The sequence below is a fragment of the Electrona antarctica genome (assembly GCF_951216825.1).
Source record: "Electrona antarctica genome assembly, chromosome: 11".
Taxonomy (NCBI): Eukaryota; Metazoa; Chordata; class Actinopteri; order Myctophiformes; family Myctophidae; genus Electrona; species Electrona antarctica.
The window spans coordinates 36,647,646-36,668,661 of record NC_136792.1 but is presented as its reverse complement, the minus strand read 5'-3'; the positions used below and the strand labels follow the sequence as shown (position 1 = coordinate 36,668,661).

At 44.8% G+C, this 21,016-nt stretch overlaps 1 protein-coding gene across 1 annotated transcript; it reads right to left on the bottom strand.

Annotated features, from left to right (window-relative positions):
• Positions 1–3,914: 3,914 nt before the first annotated feature.
• On the bottom strand, positions 3,915–19,206 carry fzd4 (frizzled class receptor 4). The gene is made up of 6 exons (XM_079514480.1): positions 18,919–19,206; positions 12,432–12,569; positions 11,682–12,074; positions 10,441–10,586; positions 7,818–8,065; positions 3,915–6,985 (listed from the first exon to the last, which is right to left on the bottom strand). Exons 1-6 carry the CDS (start codon positions 19,075–19,077, stop codon positions 6,567–6,569), a joined length of 1,503 nt encoding a protein of 500 aa, XP_079370606.1. The 5' UTR covers positions 19,078–19,206; the 3' UTR covers positions 3,915–6,566.
• Between the last annotated feature and the right edge of the window lie 1,810 nt (positions 19,207–21,016).

The following is a 21,016-nucleotide window of genomic DNA, read 5'->3' as shown; positions in this document are numbered from 1 at the left end:
TTGTATTGCTCTGTCGAGCACGCGCATGCATGCAGGCATATTACGCACGCACGCGCGCACGCGCGCACGCACGCACGCACGCACGCACGCACGCACGCACGCACGCACGCACGCACGCACGCACACACACACACACACACAGTGGTGGAGGAAATACTCAGACTTGTTTAGTTTTTTTCTTACTTAAGTGAAATTAAAAGTAAAAAGTAAAATTATTCCTTTGTGGTTGATGTGCATGTATTATTGCGTTAATTACAATACTTGAGTGAACGCACTAAGTTACACACACACACACACACACACACACACACACACACACACACACACACACACACACACACACACACACACAGGGTTAATCACTGTCTCCGGATACAGTTTGAATGTCACCCTTGTGCTTTTCAAATTGCAGGCTAGTGTACACCAAATGTAATTCTACACTAAAATAAACCAAATTACAGCTAATTGGAGCGAAAGAGAGACGCATCTGTGAAGTCTCTCTTCCTCTCTGTCTGCCCCGCCGTGTGTGTGTGTGTGTGTGTGTGTGTGTGTGTGTGCGCTCGCACAGTGCACACACACACACACACACACACACCAATGTATTTTTGGTGAAGATATTTAGGCTCTACAAAAAAGTACAGTACGGTAACGGTACAGTTGTGACTCGTGATTTAAAGAATTTGATCTTTAAGAGCTTGTCAAACCTCGTTTTCTTACAGTGAGCCAGTAGGTGGCAGCATTGTTTAACTCACTAGCAGTAACTTGTGACAGCAAAGAAAGCCTCATTCTGGCCCCTTTTCCACCAAAAGTATTTTATTTAAGATCTTTGATTTTAGAACAGTGCTAGATTTTTGGAATTGGAACCAAAACATTTTTTGGTTCCAGTTCCGAACCAACTTTAACTTTAACTTGATCTGAACCAATTCATGTTCAGTTGAAAGTGGACACTCTGACCTGGTTCAATATTAGCCGGCGGGGGGAAAGGAACCGAACCGGTTCAAATCCGGTGGAAAAGTGGCCCCAGAAATAGCCTACTTGTGGAAATCTATTCTTCTCAGATCAGACACGCAGGGTGTTTTCACACCAACATTGATTTGAGTAAGCTTATTGTTGTAGGGCTGCAACAGTTAATCAAACTAATCCGTTGAATTGATTATAATTCAGAATTGATTAATGATTTTAATCAAAATTGTTGATTAATAGGTAGGGTGGAATCTTCCAAAATAGCACATACACAAGCTCACAATGCAATGTTGTGAGCTTGTAGATGTTCCCCATTTGTTGTGTGACGAAGCAGACTAATAAATTACCTTTTTTTTCATGTAGATGCATTGATAGGCTACTATAATCAAATGAATCAATTATTCTATTCAATGTAAAAGTAATCTACTAATCACTGAGAAAATAGTTTAAATGTGTGCCTTTAAAATACGCATACGTACACTCGCACATAACAAGCACGCAGACAATTAAGTTAAGTAGTACCTATGCCTAAAGCAAAGTAAAGTCAAGCTTGCTTGTCAAGTTTAAAACCAAAAAGTTTTTATTTCATCATCTTCTGATACAAAAGTGTTTATTTTAAATTACGAACATGTTTTTACATTTTTTTCTTTCTTTTAATTTTTTATTTTAAACGTGTCACATTTTACAAAGATAAATTAACAAATTTCTTATAATACATTAAAGACACCATCATCAAGGCAGTGGGTTCTGAACAGAGCTACAGGCTGCAAGGTCAAACATTGACCCCATTGGGGGTCCGAACATGGACCCCTGGGAGCTCCAAACATGGACCCCGACAATTCATATCAGATGAACGATGGAGGCAATTGAGCCCAACTCTATATCACAGATAGATGGCTTCCCGCAAAGCACTGAATATTATTAGTTTTTGTTTGGATATATGGTCTGTCAAGCCCATATAGGCGTAGGTAGTAGGCGTTCCTGCAGAACTTCTGGGTATGATGATAGTGATGTCACTCGCATACCCTCTATTCGGGACAAACATTCGGCAAACAATGACCGATATACAAGCTCACATGTCGCGGCGAGACACTTTGTGAGCTTGTAGACCAGCTATATTCGGCAAAGACATTTGTTGTAGATCGAAAAGAATGAGCGGACCAAATATAGCACGGTGGGGGTGTGCCTAACTCCTAGGACATTGACATTATAAGTCCGTATAACTTCACTTGGATTTGTAGAATTCAGTGACCTTTTTGGAGGGGAAGGGAACCAGAAATACAAGCAACATGCTAAGGCACACTGGTTAAAACTTTCACCCTAGTCCCTATTCGGGGGGCGAACACAGAAAACCTACAAGCGCTCACTACGCAATTTGAGCTTGTAGCTCCCGAGGCTATACTGTAGCAACTACTAAGTACACTGTAGGATTTAGGGGGTTTAGAAGCACTAGCTCTCCTGAAAGTATGCACTGCAGCACACATCTGTGTCAAATTTGTGTCTGTGACATTCATAACACGTAGCAAAAATAAAGAAAATACACCTGTTGACAGGCTATCTGAGGCACTATGTGGTTCAAATCCAGACTCTGGAGCTACTACAACCTTTTTTTAAAGAGCGAAATCTTGTCCGTAGTACTTCTTATAAAGCAGTAAACAAGATTAAAATAATCAATTTCGTATACAGCATTTGTACATTCAAATAACACTTTGAAATAAAGTAGGGCACCACAAGAACAATTGTGTTTAAAAAACAAAGGGGGTTACATTCTTATAAGAAACGTCACGCCTCTCAATTGAGAGGAAATATACTTGTGAACTGCAAATTATACGTTGTGTGGAATCTCTATTCAGCAAAGAACGTTGATTGTCTATGAAAAGGGTACTTAAGAGGATGACACATGTTGGAGACCCAAGACGCAGGGACACGCAGGGATGTTGAGTGGGACTATGTTCCCATCAGGCACACAGTGCTAACAGAAGACACATACAGTCAAACTGACAAGACAGGCTAACTGAGGAGACATGCAGGCCATTATTCTTTCCGATGACCACCGTTTTCTCCTGCAAGGGAGGTGAAAGAACTACAAATATGACGTCATTCCGTGCTTGGCCCACATTGGCCTTTTTACAGACACAGCTAAGAGAAACAGAAACTCTGGCATAGATAGAAAAAAGGCTTGCATACAGAGAAACACGACGACACACTCAAACCACTTTCGACCACGCGACACCATCGTGCGACGGAACGTAAACTGTCACTTAAGTGGCTAAGTGCCGTCTTTCTGTTTGCGTTAATGTCTTCTGCTGGATATGATAAATGTCTTATGATAGATGTAATTGTCATAATAGAGGAGCTGATGTATCAGATTTATGGTAGAGAAGACTCTACCAGACATCACCTCTGTGCATTCTCTGCGACGATGTCAGGCAGATACCTTGTGTCTCCATATTTTGACTTTTCATATATATAGTCATAAATGAATCTTATACATTTTGGACATTTTGCCTAGAACATAGGGAGTCCCAGTTAAAAGTGGTCTGTGAAAAGTATTAGCTTGAGCTTTTGACTAAATACGTTAGATTCATTGAAACAGGTTCTTTTTTTTCCATTTCCTGAAAAAGAACAGTTTTGGACATACAAGGTTTCTGCCCGACAGTGATAATGTGTACATGTGCACATACTTACGTGTACTCTATGCACTCTATCTGTGTGTATGCCTGTGACAGTGAAGTGTTTGCATAACATGTCTCGAGGAACTGATTGTCCAATAACGCCTAAATCAGTGGTTCTCAAAGTGGGGTCCGGGGAACCCTCAGGGTTCCTTCCAAATGGACCATTATATCTGGCCCAAAATGATAATCTTTTTAACCCATTCAGGCCTGACGTCGAAATAAAAAGAAAAAAATCTAAATCATGACAATTTTCTGAAAGATTTGAGGCACATTTTAACGATTTTTCAAAAATAGCAGACCTACAAGCTCGTAGCGCGCCACTCGGTGGCGCGCTATGAGCTTGTAGATCTGCTATTTTTCAATAGCTAAATTATATATAACACCAAAAGGGGTTCCCGCTCAAAATGGGTTAATATGATTATGCCAAATAATCACAGAATGCCACTGCACTGAGAGACATGCAGCTGCTGTATACTCCTGCAGCTGCTCTATACATCATCTCACAACGGTGTTTACCGGATTTTGCCATTTGTGTTAAATAACACCATAAAACCGCCATTACCCTTTTCATGTCACGCACCCCCTAGAGGGCGTTCGCGCACAGCACCACAAGGGTGCTGGCTATTTCTTTCTTATTGTGAATCACATCCATGTATGCTGTTTGTCCATGCTGTATGAATACAGATTACTGTGAATCTTTGTGAGCCGGTAAACAGCATATACACAGACTAAGAGTGCTAATTTTTCTTTTCTACTATGATCTTACAAGCGCACAGCGGCACAACGTGTTGTGGCTACTTGCGTCATATGTGATCAAGTATTAAATAGGGCTTAAATGGTTCAACTGTTTTCCTCATTTTGCTGCTGTGGAGACTGGCCTCCTGACCCCAATTTGAGAACCACCGCTCTATAGCAGCGTATAAATGTCAGTGGAGGTTCAGCTCAAAGCCCAGTGGCATTACGGCTGCTTCTAAAGAATGAATGTCACATTGAATTGCTACGTCTGTCGTTGCTCTTTTACAGTGTGTGTGTGGGGACAGTCATCGCACTGTGTGGCTGGCTGTCGCTACCCATTTGAAGTGTCGTAAACAGAGTTAGCGTCGAGTCAGATTTCCCTCTGTTGCAGGCGCCGATAGGCCCCGATGTGCGTCCCGGGGCCATAGACACACTACATTTGGACGTGTCCATTTTTAGCGCCCGGCCGCATTAGCTCTGCAGCCCTTTGTATATCCAATGCCAGATGACCCGTAGCATGTTAAGCATCTCGTCATGTTGACATTACAGTATACCACAACCCAACGCCGTTTAGTTGTCTTGGATTGTCAGCAATTTGGCACTCGTCCCCCGAAAAGCAAAATATGACCAAGCTTGTCCCTTTCAAAGTCTCTGTGCATGTGTTAGTGTATCCTTCCCAGTCCTTAATTATTATTAGCAGTACTAGTGTTACTAGTAAGGCACTTATACTTCTTGCACAGCCACACATCACGCACTGGGTGTATTCATAGTGCATTTCATAACAGCTTAGCTCTGGGCTTTTCCCAAAACTCTTGATTGCTAAACAACTCCCCATTGTCAGTCATCTTCTAGGCCAGTGGTTCTCAAACATTGCCAAGGACACCCGAATTGAGAGGTATTTGGCTGCGGTCGCCCCATTTCAAAAGGTTTTGTGGCAGGGATCTCCATTTTGTAAAGATTATTCAAAACAAATAACAGATCTACGAGCACACGACATGAGCCTGTAGTTCGACTATTAAGAGAAAAAAGAAAAAAAAAGAGCTTATACTGTAAGTAGGGATTATTGTGTTTAAACTGTTCCTGATTGCTGGGGATCCCCTGGAAGCACCCATGGAAAGACCCACCCAGACCCAACTTTGAGAGTCAAGATAATCAAAGATATATTTGATTGTTGTTTGGCAAACTTTTCTATTTCAATCTTGTCCAATGACGACAAAATGAGGCCCGATGATCCTATAGTGGTTAGATGCTGTTGGGGAACCTCATGGTTTAGACTGCATATCACCTGTGGCAGAACATGTCCAGTGTAAAAGTCAACCAGCTGTAAGGCAAAACATGGCATACAGTATTATGTGTATGTCTGTGGGGGGGGGGCAACGGGTTCCGCAGTCTGTTCTGCGTAGAATTCCTTGACGGAGAGAGGAGGTAGGGGCGGCACAGTGTAACACCGGCGTTGACCGCATCGAAATCGCTTTTCACCGTCTTTGTTCACCCCTCGTCTCTCGGTCTGGTGGATGAGTCTCTCCAGGTAGAGGTAGAGAGGATTATTCTCATAGTTGTGCTTCTCAACCTTGTTGTTTCATACCTTTATCAGCTAGTCTTTCATCTTCCTTCAGTTAGGCCTACTGGAGGCTGCACACACTCAACGCGATAAAAGCAACAGGCTGCAAAGCCATTTTCAACGGAAGCTAGCGACATGAAAGATGATGCCTTACACTGTTTCACCATTTCCACATCTTCGTATAATATTTCTGCTTTTAAAAGGAGGTCAAACTAATTATCGCCCAAGCCTCTATGTTTGTCCTTTCTATTTGTCTGGCACGCTTGGTGACGTCCGTGTGTTGAGCAACACAGCTTTTTTGTTTTTGTAGCTTTTGTCGCCATTAGTGTGCACGCAGGATAAGCGTCACTATAAATGCTACAGATGCTGGCAGAGATGATAATGGAGGCCCACTCTGAGCCTGAGTCAATGTGGTGGGATCACAGACAGTGGCATCCACAGAAATGTCCTCCTGTGTCTCTCCACCTAGTTCTGTTGCCTCTCTACATTGTCCTCTCCAGCTCTGCTCCACCTGCATGGTCTCTTCAGGTGGAATGGTGGAGGAGGTGATCTCTACTATTTCCCTTATGTCCTGTTCACATTCGTTCTCTCAGCTTCCCACCTCCCCCTCCCTCTCTCTGTCGCAGCTCTCCTCACACCACCGTCTCATTGCCTTTCGGCTTGATCCAGCCATCGCCCGGCGCCCGCTTGCCGCCACGGCCCGCCGCCCTGCTCTCCCGGAAGAGGCGGGCGGAGCAGCGCTGCCACGTGTGGAGCGTCTTGGCCGACCAGATCCACATGCCCGAGGTGATGCCCACCAGCAGCGACATGAAGATGCGGAGCATCTCCGACGCCACATAGGAGTCCCGCGCGCCGGACCGGAAGTCCCCCCAGTGGGAGAGCTGGTACAGGTAGCAGCCGATGACGGTGGAGGCGGGCACCGTGTACAGCACGGAGAACACACCGATCTTCACCATCAGGCGCTCCAGCTTGTCCGTCTTGGCGCCGTCCTTCTGCAGGTTGGAGCGGATTTTGAAGAGGGCCACTAGGCCGGCGCAGATGAACAGGGTGCCTGCAAGGGGAGAACCACGTACGTGGTTATTGTTTTGGGTTTTTGGGCCGTTTATCGTGGGGTGAACATTCAGCTAAAATAGCCGTTCTACAAGATCACGCCGCGAGCTTGTAGATCAGCTATTTTAATCAAAGACATTTAGTGTGGTGTGAAAACGGGAGAGGCCTTAGTATTGAGCCTGGGTGTCAACTAAGCAACTCTAACCTCCAGTATTCTTGTTTTTCAGCTGTTTATATTTTCCAGTGCAACAAATTGATACTAGATGCACTGTAGACCTTCTTTATTTGTGAAATGTATAGTAAATAATTTTAAGCTCCTGTTGAAATGGTATTTGTTTACCAGTAACCAGTAAGTGATTATCCCGATCCCCTTGTCCAGGGGGATTCTAGCACTGTAATTGGCTAATTGGTTGGCACATCTAAGATATCACACCCTCTAAAAAATACTCCAAATATACTTGAGCCCTCAGCCCAGTAAGTAGGAATTTAAATTGTTGCATCTGCTGAATCAAAGGCCCCATTATTTTTAATATATTTAATATGAAAAATGATCAGACTTATAAATCAAATTCCTTCGCCTAGTAGGCCTGCCCTAAATATCAGTGCGAGTGGGCGGGCCTTCAAATTTCAGTGTGAAAAATAACCGGTAGACTAACAACTCTTTTTGCTGTTTTTGAAAATTGCAATATAAAGTAACTCGATAAACTAGGATCACAGGTAAACCAAAAACCTAGCCTCAGTCTTAACAATATACTATGAAGAACTCAATACAACTACAATAATCTACACAACATTGATCATTTAATTAAAATAGTTGCACCGCTATCAGTTACCTATGAGGAGGTAGGTGGCCAGCGGGGCCACAACGAAGCCCGTGAGCGCCTCCTGCTGCAGGTTGCCCACATAGCAGAGGCCGGTGAGGTCGTCGGCGTCCACCAGTCTCATGATGAGGATGACGATGGTCTTGACGGCGGGGATGGCCCACGCCGCGATGTGGAAGTAGGAGCTGTGCATCTCGATGGCCTCGTGGCCCCACTTCAACCCCGCAGCCAGGAACCAGGTCAGGGTCAGGATCACCCACCTGCCAACGCCACAAAAAACGCTGTTAAAACTCAATGGTCGCCAAGGACTTATTTAACTTCTTTTTCATGATGTCCTGGAGCGCCAAGGACGTGTTTTTCGTGTTTATTAACATGGTAAAAAAAAACATTTTTGAAAAAAATAAAAATATATAAAATAAAATAAAAGATATATGGTGGCGGTCTGGGACTTTTGGCGCCCCCTGGTGGCGGTGAATGAGTTTTAATCACGTAGACGGGAAATTATGACTAACTTACACAGACTAACAGTATATGTATATTAGGGAGGGACTAGTGGAGAAGAGATGGTGTCGACACCATCGACACCATCAGGAGACAAGAAGGACAAGAAGGAGGGGTCTGCATTTTATGCTTATTAGACTGTGTACTACTCTTTTATTTAACCGATTTAGACCTATACATCGTTATAACTTTCATGCCGGGAGCCACCTCTGTGTCTCATATTTGTATTTAATAAGAAAACCTTAGGTTAGTTTTTATAAGGCATTTTTAGAAACTCAAGTCTAAATGGGTTAAAACTGGAGTGTTGGCAGGTATGGTGACAGGTCAAATGAGGCTGAACACAAGATGACCATCCCTAGAAGACACATCACAGAGTGATGCTGTGTCCTCATTTGAGCTGCCATGCCATTGTGAAACTATTTTAAAATTAGATTGTCACTCTGGCCGCAATGACTCAATACACATCATCACAAGGCTCCAGATATTACATTGCTGATTCATTTTCTGACATATGGTGAAATTTGGTCAATACTCAAGTAGGGCAAATATTGATCGCTTGGCTCGTGAACTACTCATGGGTAGAAGGATTAGACCGTTTGCATTTTGACAGCTTATCTCAAGAACTTGTATGTCCCCGCTCTCAGGGTCCTAGGTCACTGTGTCTCACACTGGGGTCCAGGCAGGGACCCCCAGAGGTCCTTGAGAGTTAAAGGCTTTAACCATATTGTATCGGCTATTTTCGATAAAGGTTGATAAATGTTTTATGGGTGACACAAAATCTTTTCAACGGTCCGCAGCCAAATACAATTTTGGGGGTCGTTCACATGAAAATGTTGGAATGTCACAGTCCTAGATGAGGTATAGGTAAACAACAAATGAAGAAAGACAATGTCAGACACCCTAAATGAAAGCTGATGAGCCAGTTGGCTCGACTATGCACACCTCTAGGCTGTCCTCGTTTTATAGGACACTGCCCTGTGAAAGGAAAGAGCTGCGACATGAACCACAGAGTGGCAACACAAGTACTTGGGCTTGTAAAATGTTGTAAAATGTTGTAAAATGACTGTGTGTGTGTGTGTGTGTGTGTGTGTGTGTGTGTGTGTGTGCGTGTGCGTGTGCGTGTGTGCGTGTGCGTGCGTGCGTGCGTGCGTGCGTGCGTGCGTGCGTGCGTGCGTGCGTGCGTGCGTGCGTGCGTGCGTGCGTGCGTGCGTGCGTGCGTGAACGGTGACAGAATGGTCGGACATGTTTCCCCAACCAGCTACTTTAATCCCATTTTTCAGTTTGCCGTTTGAAAGATTTTCACCTAGACTGACAGAATTATTGTACCATACTGGCAATGTGAGACTGCTTATGTCCTCTTGACAAAGGCATTCTCGCTGTCCCAAAAACTAAGCTAAAAACTAACGGCGACCCAGTGTTTGCTGTCATAGTCCCCACTCTGTGGAACGGTCTTCCATTGGCATTTAGACAAGCAGAGTCGGTTGATGCCTTCAAAAAGCTTGTTTTGACCCATTCAAACCAGGAAGGAGTCATTTTAGATTTTAGGTAGCTTTTTTATCATAAAGGTCTTCTCTTCTGGGGGTCCCTGGCACAAAACATTTTCAGATGGGGATCCGCGGTCAAATATATCAATTTGACATGAACAAGTTTGAGAACTACTGATTTAGAAGGCATTTGTAGAATCGGCCTCAGGTCTTAATGGGTTGATTTGTCTGTACGGTAATGCATACGTACAGTACCTTGTAACATCTTGAAAGGTACTTCATAAATAAACTTGACCTGACCCTACCTTATCTTACATCCTCTTGACATCCTACTTCAATCAGACCGATTACGTAACAATGTGCACTGCATTGCACTCACCAGTGGTGGAAAGTATCTAAAACATTTACTTAAGTAGAGGTATTTGTACTTTACTTGACTTATTTTCCAATTTCCAAAACTTTTACTTCTACTCCACTACATCTCGGATCCAAATAGTGTACCTTTACTCCACTACGTTTATTTGAAAACGTAGTTACTTAGTTACTAGTTACCGGTACTAGTTACTAATTACTATGGTAATTTAAGCACATTTTGATGCCAATACTTTTGCACACACATTCATTTTACTTGAGAAACTACTGGCACTCACCAGAGGGAGGAGGCCATGCCGAAGAAGTAGAGCAGCAGGAAGACGATAGCGCAGCCCGTGCTCTTCAGGCCTTCCTGCACTAGCACTGGTACCGCCGCTTCCTCCAGGTCACAAGAAACACGCTCCCTGCCCAGGGTCAACCGCACCTACACACACACACACACACACACACACACACACACACACACACACACACACACACACACACACACACACACACACACACACACACACACACACACACACACACACACACACACACACACACACAGAGGGAGAGAGCGATAAGAGTTGAGTGAGTCAGCTGCTATATTTCCTGACAATGTTTTGAATTACCTTTTTTGCCAGTGAGGTCATGCACATTACAGAACATGGGGAGGATTTTAATATGTGAGAACGTTCGTTCATACGTGTTTCCACTCTTCTAGGCGTCTGGACATTTTCGCCTGCACTTATTCACAGCCTGACCTTTTCTTTTTTTCCTCCCTCTCCTTTGTATGAACATGGATTTCAGACAAATAACTGCAGACAAAATGTCCATGGCTGTGTTTGGCTGTGTGACAAAGGGACAAATATTGTTAGTGCGACGTCCCAATAATGCGACACCCATAAATCCGACTACCCAATATTCTGACCCTAGAGCCCCATACTAACCCTAACCCCAAACCTTAACCCTAAACATAGAGCCCCATACTAACCCTAACCCCAAACCTTAACCCTAAACATAGAGCCCCATACTAACCCTAACCCCAAACCTTAACCCTAAACATAGAGCCCCATACTAACCCTAACCCCAAACCTTAACCCTAAACATAGAGCCCCATACTAACCCTAACCCCAAACCTTAACCCTAAACATAGAGCCCCATACTAACCCTAACCCCAAACCTTAACCCTAACCGCACGTGGAGTTAACCACATAGTCATACTAACGGGATGTCGGACTAACGTGTGCACCCTGTTGCAGAAACCGTGCATCTCCATGTTACAGTGTAACTGAGAGTGTACAAATTTAACCAAATGGAGTTCACCCTTACAGGTCTGTAACTCTGAGAGTGCACAAATGGAACCAAATGGGTCCTTACTGTGAACCAAATGGACCCTAACTGTAAGGGTTAATTTGGTTCCATTTGTGTAAGGCGTACAGGTCTATAACTCAGAGTGTTCAAATGGATTCTGAGGGGGGGGGTTCTTGAAATCAAAACGTTTGCGAACCACCAACGTCAAACACTCCCTCCTCACCAGGTAGGCGACACTGTACAGGTTGCAGCACATGGATAGAAAGATGATGGGTCTCTCCGGGTAGGAGAACCTCTGGGAGTCCAGCAGGAAGGTCAGCACGGTCAGCGTGGTGGACAGGAAGCAGAGCACCGCCCACACCGCCATCCAGGCGTCCGTGAAGACCTTGGCGCTGCGCCGGTACAGCCCGCTGTCGTAGCCGCACTGCAGCGCGCAGCTTTGGCTGCGGCGCACCCAGGCGTACTGGTCGGGAGCCGAGCCCAGTGCCTGGCACTCCTCCTCCTGCGGTGGCAGGTTGCGGTTGACGGGGTGGTAGGGCGGCTCCTCGTCGCCGGGGCCCTCCATGCACATGTGGTTGTGGTCGTTCTGCGGCGGGAAGAGGCTGCAGTTGAGCACCTGCGTGAAAAGGGACGGACATGATGAGAATGATCGTTTTAAGAGCTCGAGCCTTGCGATGGTATGCCACATTTTTTTCTTTTTGTCAAATTTGCTAATGGATTTGAAAAACTTAGATTTGATCCATTTGAGAACATTCAACTAAACAAACAAATCTCTGCTGTTGGGCAGAAACAACCTAACTCCAAGTAACTTCAGGAAATGAAAACAAAACATCCAGTTCAAGTGGAGTTTTGGCCGGAATAGGGACTCTGGGGTAAATGCGTTTAACATTGTCTCATTAATGTGGTTAAGATCGTCTCGTTAATGTAATGATTGTCTTGTTAATCTCGTTAGTTATTAATGAGTTGAACCCACCTCCGGCCATATGAAGCCAAACTCGTTGAGCACGGGCAGGCACTTCCTCTTGACGGACAGACACATGCTGCCACATGGACCAATGGGGATTGGCACCTTGTCTGTGCACATAGGCACATAGACGCTACACAGGAAGAACTGCAAGGGAAGACAAGACGAGAAAAACATGTTAGATCGAGGTTTCTCCAACTTTTTCATGTCAAGGACCCACAAATTGGTAAATGGTGCATTTATATAGCACCTTTATCCAAGGCGCTTTACAGATGCCAGAGGAAACCATGCAAGGCACCTACCTACACATCGGGAGCAATTAGGGGTTCAGAGTCTTGCTCAAGGACACTTCGACACTAACTCTGGGGGCGCCTGGGTTTGAACTGGGAACCTTGCGGTTGCCATCCGGTCACTCTACCCCTGAGCCACTGAGCCCTGAGCCACTGCCAAATTGATTGGACGCCCATCTGAAATGGTTTTGTGAAATTGTGCCAGTGACCACCAGAAGAGATGAAATGTAAAATGTTAATTTTTTATGTCAAAGGTAGCAGATGTACAAGCTCAGAACATGAAGCACCACAACGCATGTGAGCTTGTAGATCAGGGGTTTTCAACTGATTGTGAACGAGGGACCACCACCCTGACTTAGAATCAACCTGGGGACCACTATTGTGTTGGGTGGGGATATGGCCTAAGATTAGTGCTTACTTGCTAAGCATCCCATGGTGTATACATGATACATCCCACTGTTTCTCAGCCGTTGACTACTACTGGTAAAATGTCCTAATAATAATGACTCAACCAGACAATCCGGTGCACTTTCCCCTTCTTGAGAATCTAACTCCCTTTTTCTGTTGAATTTCTTGAACTCAAACTTGTCAGTAAATGACTACATGGATGGACTCATCATAGGTCACCAGGTCATTCAGTTCACGGTTTCTCAACTAGTGGAAAGAACATTTTAAAAAATCAACAAATCCTACATTACTAAATGCATGGTCAGCGACCACATGCAATACCTCCACGGACCACCAGTGGTCCCCGGACCACCTGTTGAAAACCCATGTTGTAGATAATGGCAATAACCATATCGTTGCCGTCTGGCAGAAACCTCTTATCTCCACAACCTTAACTTTTTGTGTTTTATCGTAAATGAATGGCCTTATTGATCATACTACAGCATCGCACACAATAATCAAGAGTAGCAACATGTTTTGAGCTTGTATATCTGCTTTTTTATTTGATTCCTGGAAAGAAGGCTAATATTTTGGACATATGAGGTCGTACCGCAATATGACACATAGATCTGCATTTTTTGGAGAAAGATAAAGTGTAGGGTGGGAAGGAGCGGACCAAGTACAGAGGAAACTTCAGGTGCAGGTGACTATGTATAGAGGCTTTTAAGTGGCTAAACAACCTTGACTCCGCTTCTGCTGTGCGTGGCTCTACGTCTACATCATCATCTTCTCCAGTAGCGGTTCTATTTTCATCTCTATGAAGACACTTCCACAAGTGGACAGTGTTGCCATATTTGCTTATTATAAGTGACTTACAGTAGTTCCTTGTAAATATAGTTCCGTAAATATTGGTAGTTGCGTGTTGCGTTTTTGTTTCTAAGGTGTAGTTGCTTATGTCAAGGACACTGGCAACACTGCATGTGGAGCCGCAGCCAAAACTGCAGCTTACGGTCTATCCCCAAGGTTAGAGAGAGAGAACTTCCCTATGCCTTCAGACATGCTGTGGACTTAACTACGCTGATGTGTGCGGTGTAATGCTACCATAATGCTCCCGTAATCCAACGCTTTGGTTTTATCTGACTGCTGTTGCGGTAGGCTTTGAAGTCGGGTAGCAAACGTTTAGGGGGTGATGAAGAAACTGAATATAGGTCTTTTCACATGGAGTGACACAACACCTGCCTTCTTGTCGCTTGAATCTGCGAGATTTGTACAGCAGGTTATATTAGTCTAGGTTTGTTGCTTCAACCGGTATCATAGTTTCAATGTACCGAATGTTATTATGATAGCATATTGTTGAGACCAACGGTGCAAGGTTCTTGGTTTAACTGTAATATGCATTAGGCCACTGACACCCATTTGATACTTTTTTTTGACATATCTATGATATGAGGTTTCCACCCGACAGAGACAATATGGTGACAGCAGGGTAACTGCTTTTTAGCTGAAGACCCAAAATTAATTGTACTGTGTGCCTTTCCGGAAATAGCCTATTCACTACTATTTTCAGTACTTCAGTACCTCTCGGTGCAGGGCTTTGGGTACTTTGAAAAGCACTATATAAATCTGAGCCATTATTATTATTATTATTATGGCTTTTGTGATCAGCCCAGCCATTTTAAGTTGCTTGATGCACTATTTGTTTTATCAGTAAATTGGTTCTGGTGACTGATATTGTTCTTCTAATACGTGGGGGGGGGGGTTTCTTTTTTTTATTATTATTATTTGTATTCATTTATTGATGGATTTATGGAAAACACGACACCCTCACACATTAGAATTAAGGACGATGTCAGTCTCAAGAACCACCAGTATCTAAATACTGAATCAGGCAACTTAACAACGATCTGGGGTGCTCACAAAAGCCAGAGTAGACGTTAGAATGGACCTCAAACATGTTTGAAAGTGAAAAATCCCTTTAAGTCTAAGATAATGTGCTACATGGTTAGAGATTGGGTTCCCACACAGATCCATCATATGGTGACAGGGGTGTATGGCATTTTCTGGGAGTTTCCACCAGCCGTTGGAAACCCGAGTGCCGTCTCTCACTTCACTGTTAAAGCCACTCGGGTTCCAGCAGCCAGGAAGCCTCCCATTAGAGAGCAAATGTGGGGGGGATAAGGTTACGCTGCTCTCTCTCTCTGTGTGTGTGTGTGTGTGTGTGTGTGTGTGTGTGTGTGTGTGTGTGTGTGTGTGTGTGTGTGTGTGTGTGTGTGTGTGTGTATGTGTGTGTGTGTGTGTGTGTGTGTGTGTGTGTGTGTGTGTGTGTGTGTGTGTGTGTGTGTGTGTGTGTGTGTGTGTGTGTGCGTGCATGTGTTGCTACACTTGTGAGGAGACTAGGGCAGTATTATGTGTGTCTTAAGTACCAGGTCTTATTACTTAACTTAAGACCTGGAGGCTTGCCATTTGGCTATTCTGAGTGGCCAAACAGCATTGACCACGCCTCCAGGTCTTAAGTTAAGTAATAAGACCTGGTACTTAAGACACGCATAATACTGCCCTAAATGTCTCCACCAGTATGGTAGAATAATATAGAATATATCTCCATGTATGTCCGCTTGAGTACGGCAATACCGCTGGGTGACCTAAAGTGTCACTGTTGAGCAGCCTAGCACACACACACAGACCCATTGACCACTGCAGCACGCACACACGCGCGCACACACACACACACACAAAGCATGCACCGCTCAGTTCAGACAGGTCTGATTTTTTAACTGCTGGAGTGTGTGTGTGTGTGTGTGTGTGTGTGTGTGTGTGTGTGTGTGTGTGTGTGTGTGTGTGTGTGTGTGTGTGTGTGTGTGTGTGTGTGTGTGTGTGTGTTGAGTAGTTAGTTATATCTCTATTAGCCTCTTAAACCCTTAGGGCACAGGCACACTTTCAGTTAAAATAGCAGATCTACAAGCTCACAACACTTGTAGATCAGGCCATTTTGGTGTGTAGAGGGAAATACTAGTATACCTAGTACAGAGCCCTGGGAGACCCCTATCAACTAAAATTATATGGGTTTAAGTGGTTTTATGCTATCTATGTGTATGAGTATGTGAAATGTATACAGTGCAGCGTGTCTAACACACTTAAAATGCACGTCAAATCCAGTTGATCTCTCCTTACTAATTCGACAAAGCCGCTGATATCGATATAAATAAACAAACCTTCCACTCTGCACTAGTCATTAAATTATAGGCTGTAGGGGAGGGGGGTTGGGGCGAGAGAGAGAGAGAGAGAGAGAGAGAGAGAGAGAGAGAGAGAGAGAGAGAGAGAGAAGGAGAGAGAGAGAAGGAGAGAGAGAGAGATGTAATTCTATTTTTCGCATGGTGGATGAGACAAACAAGCATGCCTTATTCTGGTAGATACTGAGGGCAGCATTGTTAGCTGGCTATAACAGGACAGTACGGAACACTATGCATATTGTCGCTCTGTCCGACATGAACATGTTAATCTCAATGGACAGCTGGAGCGCTCCCCGTAAAATCATCACCACACCGTCCTCATAACTCTCCATCAGTGGCATTTGGATCACAGCCGCAGTCAGACTCGCTGTATTGGCCCATTAGTGCGGTGGTTCACAAAACTATTTCATGTCAATTTGCCAAGGACCCTCCCCCCCAAAAATTGATATGTAAGCCTATTTGGCTGTGGACCCCGCCCCGTCTGAAAATAGTTCTAGCATGCTGTCTAAGCGTGTATGCTAGGTGCATTGTTTTACCTGGTAGCCTATAGTCTTTGAGGAACTACATTGTTCTCTCTGCATTGTTAATGGCTCTGGATAAAAGCGTCCGCTAAAAGCCCAAACTGTAATTTAGTGCCAGACCAGGGGAGCCCATCCCCCCCAATAAAAGATTTATCAACACTGCTAATTTCTTTTGGGGGAAGGAGACACAAAAAAGGGCTTAAATATTTAGGAATGTAATTTAGATATTTACACACATGCACAGATGCTAGGTCAGCTACATTGTTTACCTGGTATGCTAAAATGTACATTATGTTACGTAGCACATTATTTAGACTGATGCTTGTTTACCTGTATCATATATTTTCAATATAGCCTACAGAAATAATGTTATTTAGATAGCATGCTAAAGACAGATACAGGTTCATTGTTTACCTTGTATCCAAGTTTATTTGAGGCACTATTATAATATATTTTCCTTTTGATTTCTAACCGTTTATACGATTTCTTTTTTTAGTACTGTATATTTGTATGTCATAAAATGCTCTGGTGAATTGAAATTGGAGGACCCCAATGGTCTTAGTGCTTTTCTGGGTAGGCCTTTCTCAATCCTCTTAGCAGACCCTGTATTGAACTGTGCTTTCCTCGAACTGTGCTTATTATACAAACTGTTAATACAAATTTAAATCAATCAATCAATCAATCAATCAATCAATCAAACATTGTTCTGTCTGCACTCTGTGACTATAGCTTTACTTACCGTGTTGTTTATTGACTAGAGTTCATGTTTAGAACATGCTTATTCTGACCTCAACACATGTAGGCTACCTCCTCTGGCTAAATGTACATTTAAACTGTTCCCCATTTTGCTGAGGATCATCTGGAACCGCCTCAACGTGAGTGGGTTCTGTCCCTTGGGTGTCCCCAGACCCCACTTTGAGGACCACTAGTAGGCTACCGCCACAGAAAACTCAATCTGGCTTGCCTTGTCATGTGCTCTGTGACTCGCGCGCGCGCACACACACGCGCGCGAACACCACATGCACACAAGACATTAAGGACAATGATGTTCTCAGAAGAAGAGCTGTGCGTAGGCAAACAAACAACTGCATTTTATGTCCCGCTTGGCTTGTGTCTCCACTCCGTGCAGGATCAAACCTAATAATAGTAGCCTAATTGATTTTTCTAAATAAAATAAGACAATTATCCATTCCCAGTTCTAGGAATGGTTGTACATGTAACAGCAACATTCTGGATTATAGCGTGCAAGATTCTCTAGGCCTAGACCCTACACTGCCCCAAACCCGTGGTTCTCAAGCTCGTTTTATTTTAATTCAAGGACCCAGCTCTCTCTCACACACACACACACACACACACACACACACACACACACACACACACACACACACACACACACACACACACACACACACACACACACACACACACACACACACTTTCCCATAACTCTCAGAATTGACAGACTTTTAAGGGTCCATTTGGTTCCTTAACAAAATATAGCTGGGGGACCCAGCTAAGACCCTGCTTGGGGGTCACCTGATCCCACTTTGAGAACCATTCCAACACTCAGAGTTGCAAGCATTTTAAGGGTCCATTCGGTTCTTTACACACTAAGGAAAATAAGAAGATGAAAATGCTGTAGTGTGGACCCCCTGAAACACTGCCCTAAAAATCCTTCCTTATCAGAAAACATATGATGTGCGTGCGTGGAGTGGACCCGTTGGAAGTTAAGTTGGAACCCCACTGCCCCATAAGCAGTGGTTCTCAAAGTGGGGTACACAGGGACTCTCTCTCATGGTTCCTTTGCGGGGGGGCGGTGTTAACTCTGACAGTGTACTACACATTTTTATGGAACCAAAGAAAGGTCAGTTAATACACTTGTAATAAGGGTCCATATATGTAATCATATATAACAAACCCGCAAATATTGGGGCCGGCCGGTCCTTGAAATTGAAACGTTTGAGAAACAGTGCCCTAAAAGGTGGCGTCCATGCTTCCCGCATGCCTCTTAAAAGCCCAAAGAGAAGTCCCCCGGGCGGACTGCCGCCGGGACAGTCGGTACAGTTACCTTGAGCTGGCTGGAGCAACCGTACTGGATGAGCGGCGTGAACGTGGTGAGCTGCAGCTCGGCGTCCGACTGCAGCACGTTGCCCACCAGGTTGGGCATCTTGGTGACGTTGTAGCCCAGACCCTGGCACATGGCGATGCGGATGGGGTCGCAGGTCATCTCCTCTAGCACCTCGTCCCCGCCGCCGAACGCCCGCACCCCGTGGAGTTCGCCCACGGCGCCGGACAAGAGCACCAGCAGGGCCACCAAGAGCGCCCTGCATGGAGCAGCAGTGTCCCCCCACCACGCAACGCCACCCGGCATGACTTATTACTCCCCCCCCCCACCCCCCGGGTGGGGTTGGTTGTCCCCCTCCTTCCCCTTCCTCAGCTGGGAAATGTGTTGGCAAAAGTTGAACTTGTCACCGACCTCGGATTAAATGGTGCGTGTATTAGTCCGGTCCGGTGGAATAATCGCTTTTTAAGTCCCGTTTTTTTAGAGAGAGAGAGAAATAATGACTTCAGCCTCACAACAAAACAAAACACTTTCCAAAGCGTCTCTCTTTCTCGGTCTCGCTTTGGTTTGCCTTGCACTAGGAGTAAAGTAGGCAAAGCCGCTCTGAATCCATTCGGATCCGGGGAAACAAATAAAGTATCCAAGTTGGGAATCGTCCAAAAGCATAAGCGTATATTTCCAGAATTCTGCGACCATGCACCTTGTTTCAAAATCCAATTCAAAATGCGTCCCACGCGTAAAAACGCTGTGTTTTCTCTTAATATCCCGTAGACATCCTAGCCTCTCTCCACTCCTTGGGCTTGTTCTCAAATATACTCCGCTAGTAGATCCGTTACCAGCAGACCCAGATACACACACAATGACACACTCACACTGTCACACACACGCCGCGGACACAGAGCAAGCTAGCTGGGGGTTTTGCGGTGGCTACTGCCTGCGCGCCTGGACCGCTGAGCGGATTGTATCCAGAGATGTGTGTGGAGAAAGGCTACTCTCCCTGTCGGTGGAAAAGAGCCACCAATCACCGGCCGGGAAGCCGAGCCTCTTTGGCCAACCACTGACCAGCATGGAGCTGATGGAGGCGGGGTCAGATTGGTGAATAGATAGAGGCTCCCTCCCTACACCCTGTCTGTGTTATTATTGTTGTAGTATTGTATTGTGCGTGTGCGTGTGCGTGTGCGTGTGTGTGTGTGTGTGTGTTAAAATGTGTTGTTAAAATGATAAGTTTCAAATTCAGAAATTTCTTAACTTTTTGTTGTTTTTCATAAATTATTGCTATATTTAATAATACAGCATCACACGAAAGCATAGCATAGCAGATCTACAAGCTCATCACGCCGCCTTTTTTTTCCCCGTTTCCAGACAGTAGGCTGACAGGAAACGGGAGAGAGATGGGGGAAGACATGCAGTGAGGGCCGTGTCGGGCTCGGGAGTCGAACCCGCGGCACACTGCGACTGGATTACCAGTCGGGTGCCCAGACGGTTACGCCACCGCCTGGGCATCACGCTGCCTTTTGAGCTGCGTTTTGATCTGCTACTTTTGATGCTTGTCAATTTGAATCATGAAAAGTAAGTGTTTGAGACATAGCCTATGAGGTTTCCACCTGGCAGACGCTCCACTGTTGCGCTCAATGTTTCGTTCAAAAGGATCTTGATTTGTTTGTCCTGCACACGGGCTTGGCGGGCTATCAAGTGGAAGTGTGCGCGCCGCGTGTCCTGCTATACCTTAAATTCCAACCATCTACACTTTCCTGCCATTTCCTCACCCCTGCTTTTCTCCTCTCCTCTTCCCGGGCTTATCCCCTCTGAAAAAAGAGTACCAAACTAAAGCAGCACTATACGCTTAATTCTGACAGTATCCAGACAGAACCTGTATTTTATTCTGACTTATACGTCTGTGGGATGTGGCTCGCATTATATTTTTATTGGCTGTATTTATAGAAAATAAGCATTTAAAAAAAGGGGGGGGGGGGATGTGCTGTTTTCTTTTTTTTCTTTTTTTAAGGTCTAATGGTCCTTAAAAGGCCCTGTGGAGGAGACTCTTTCACCGCAAGGTCTGGAACTCAACTCCCCTTTTTTTTTGCTAACAGCCCTTCAGCTTTAA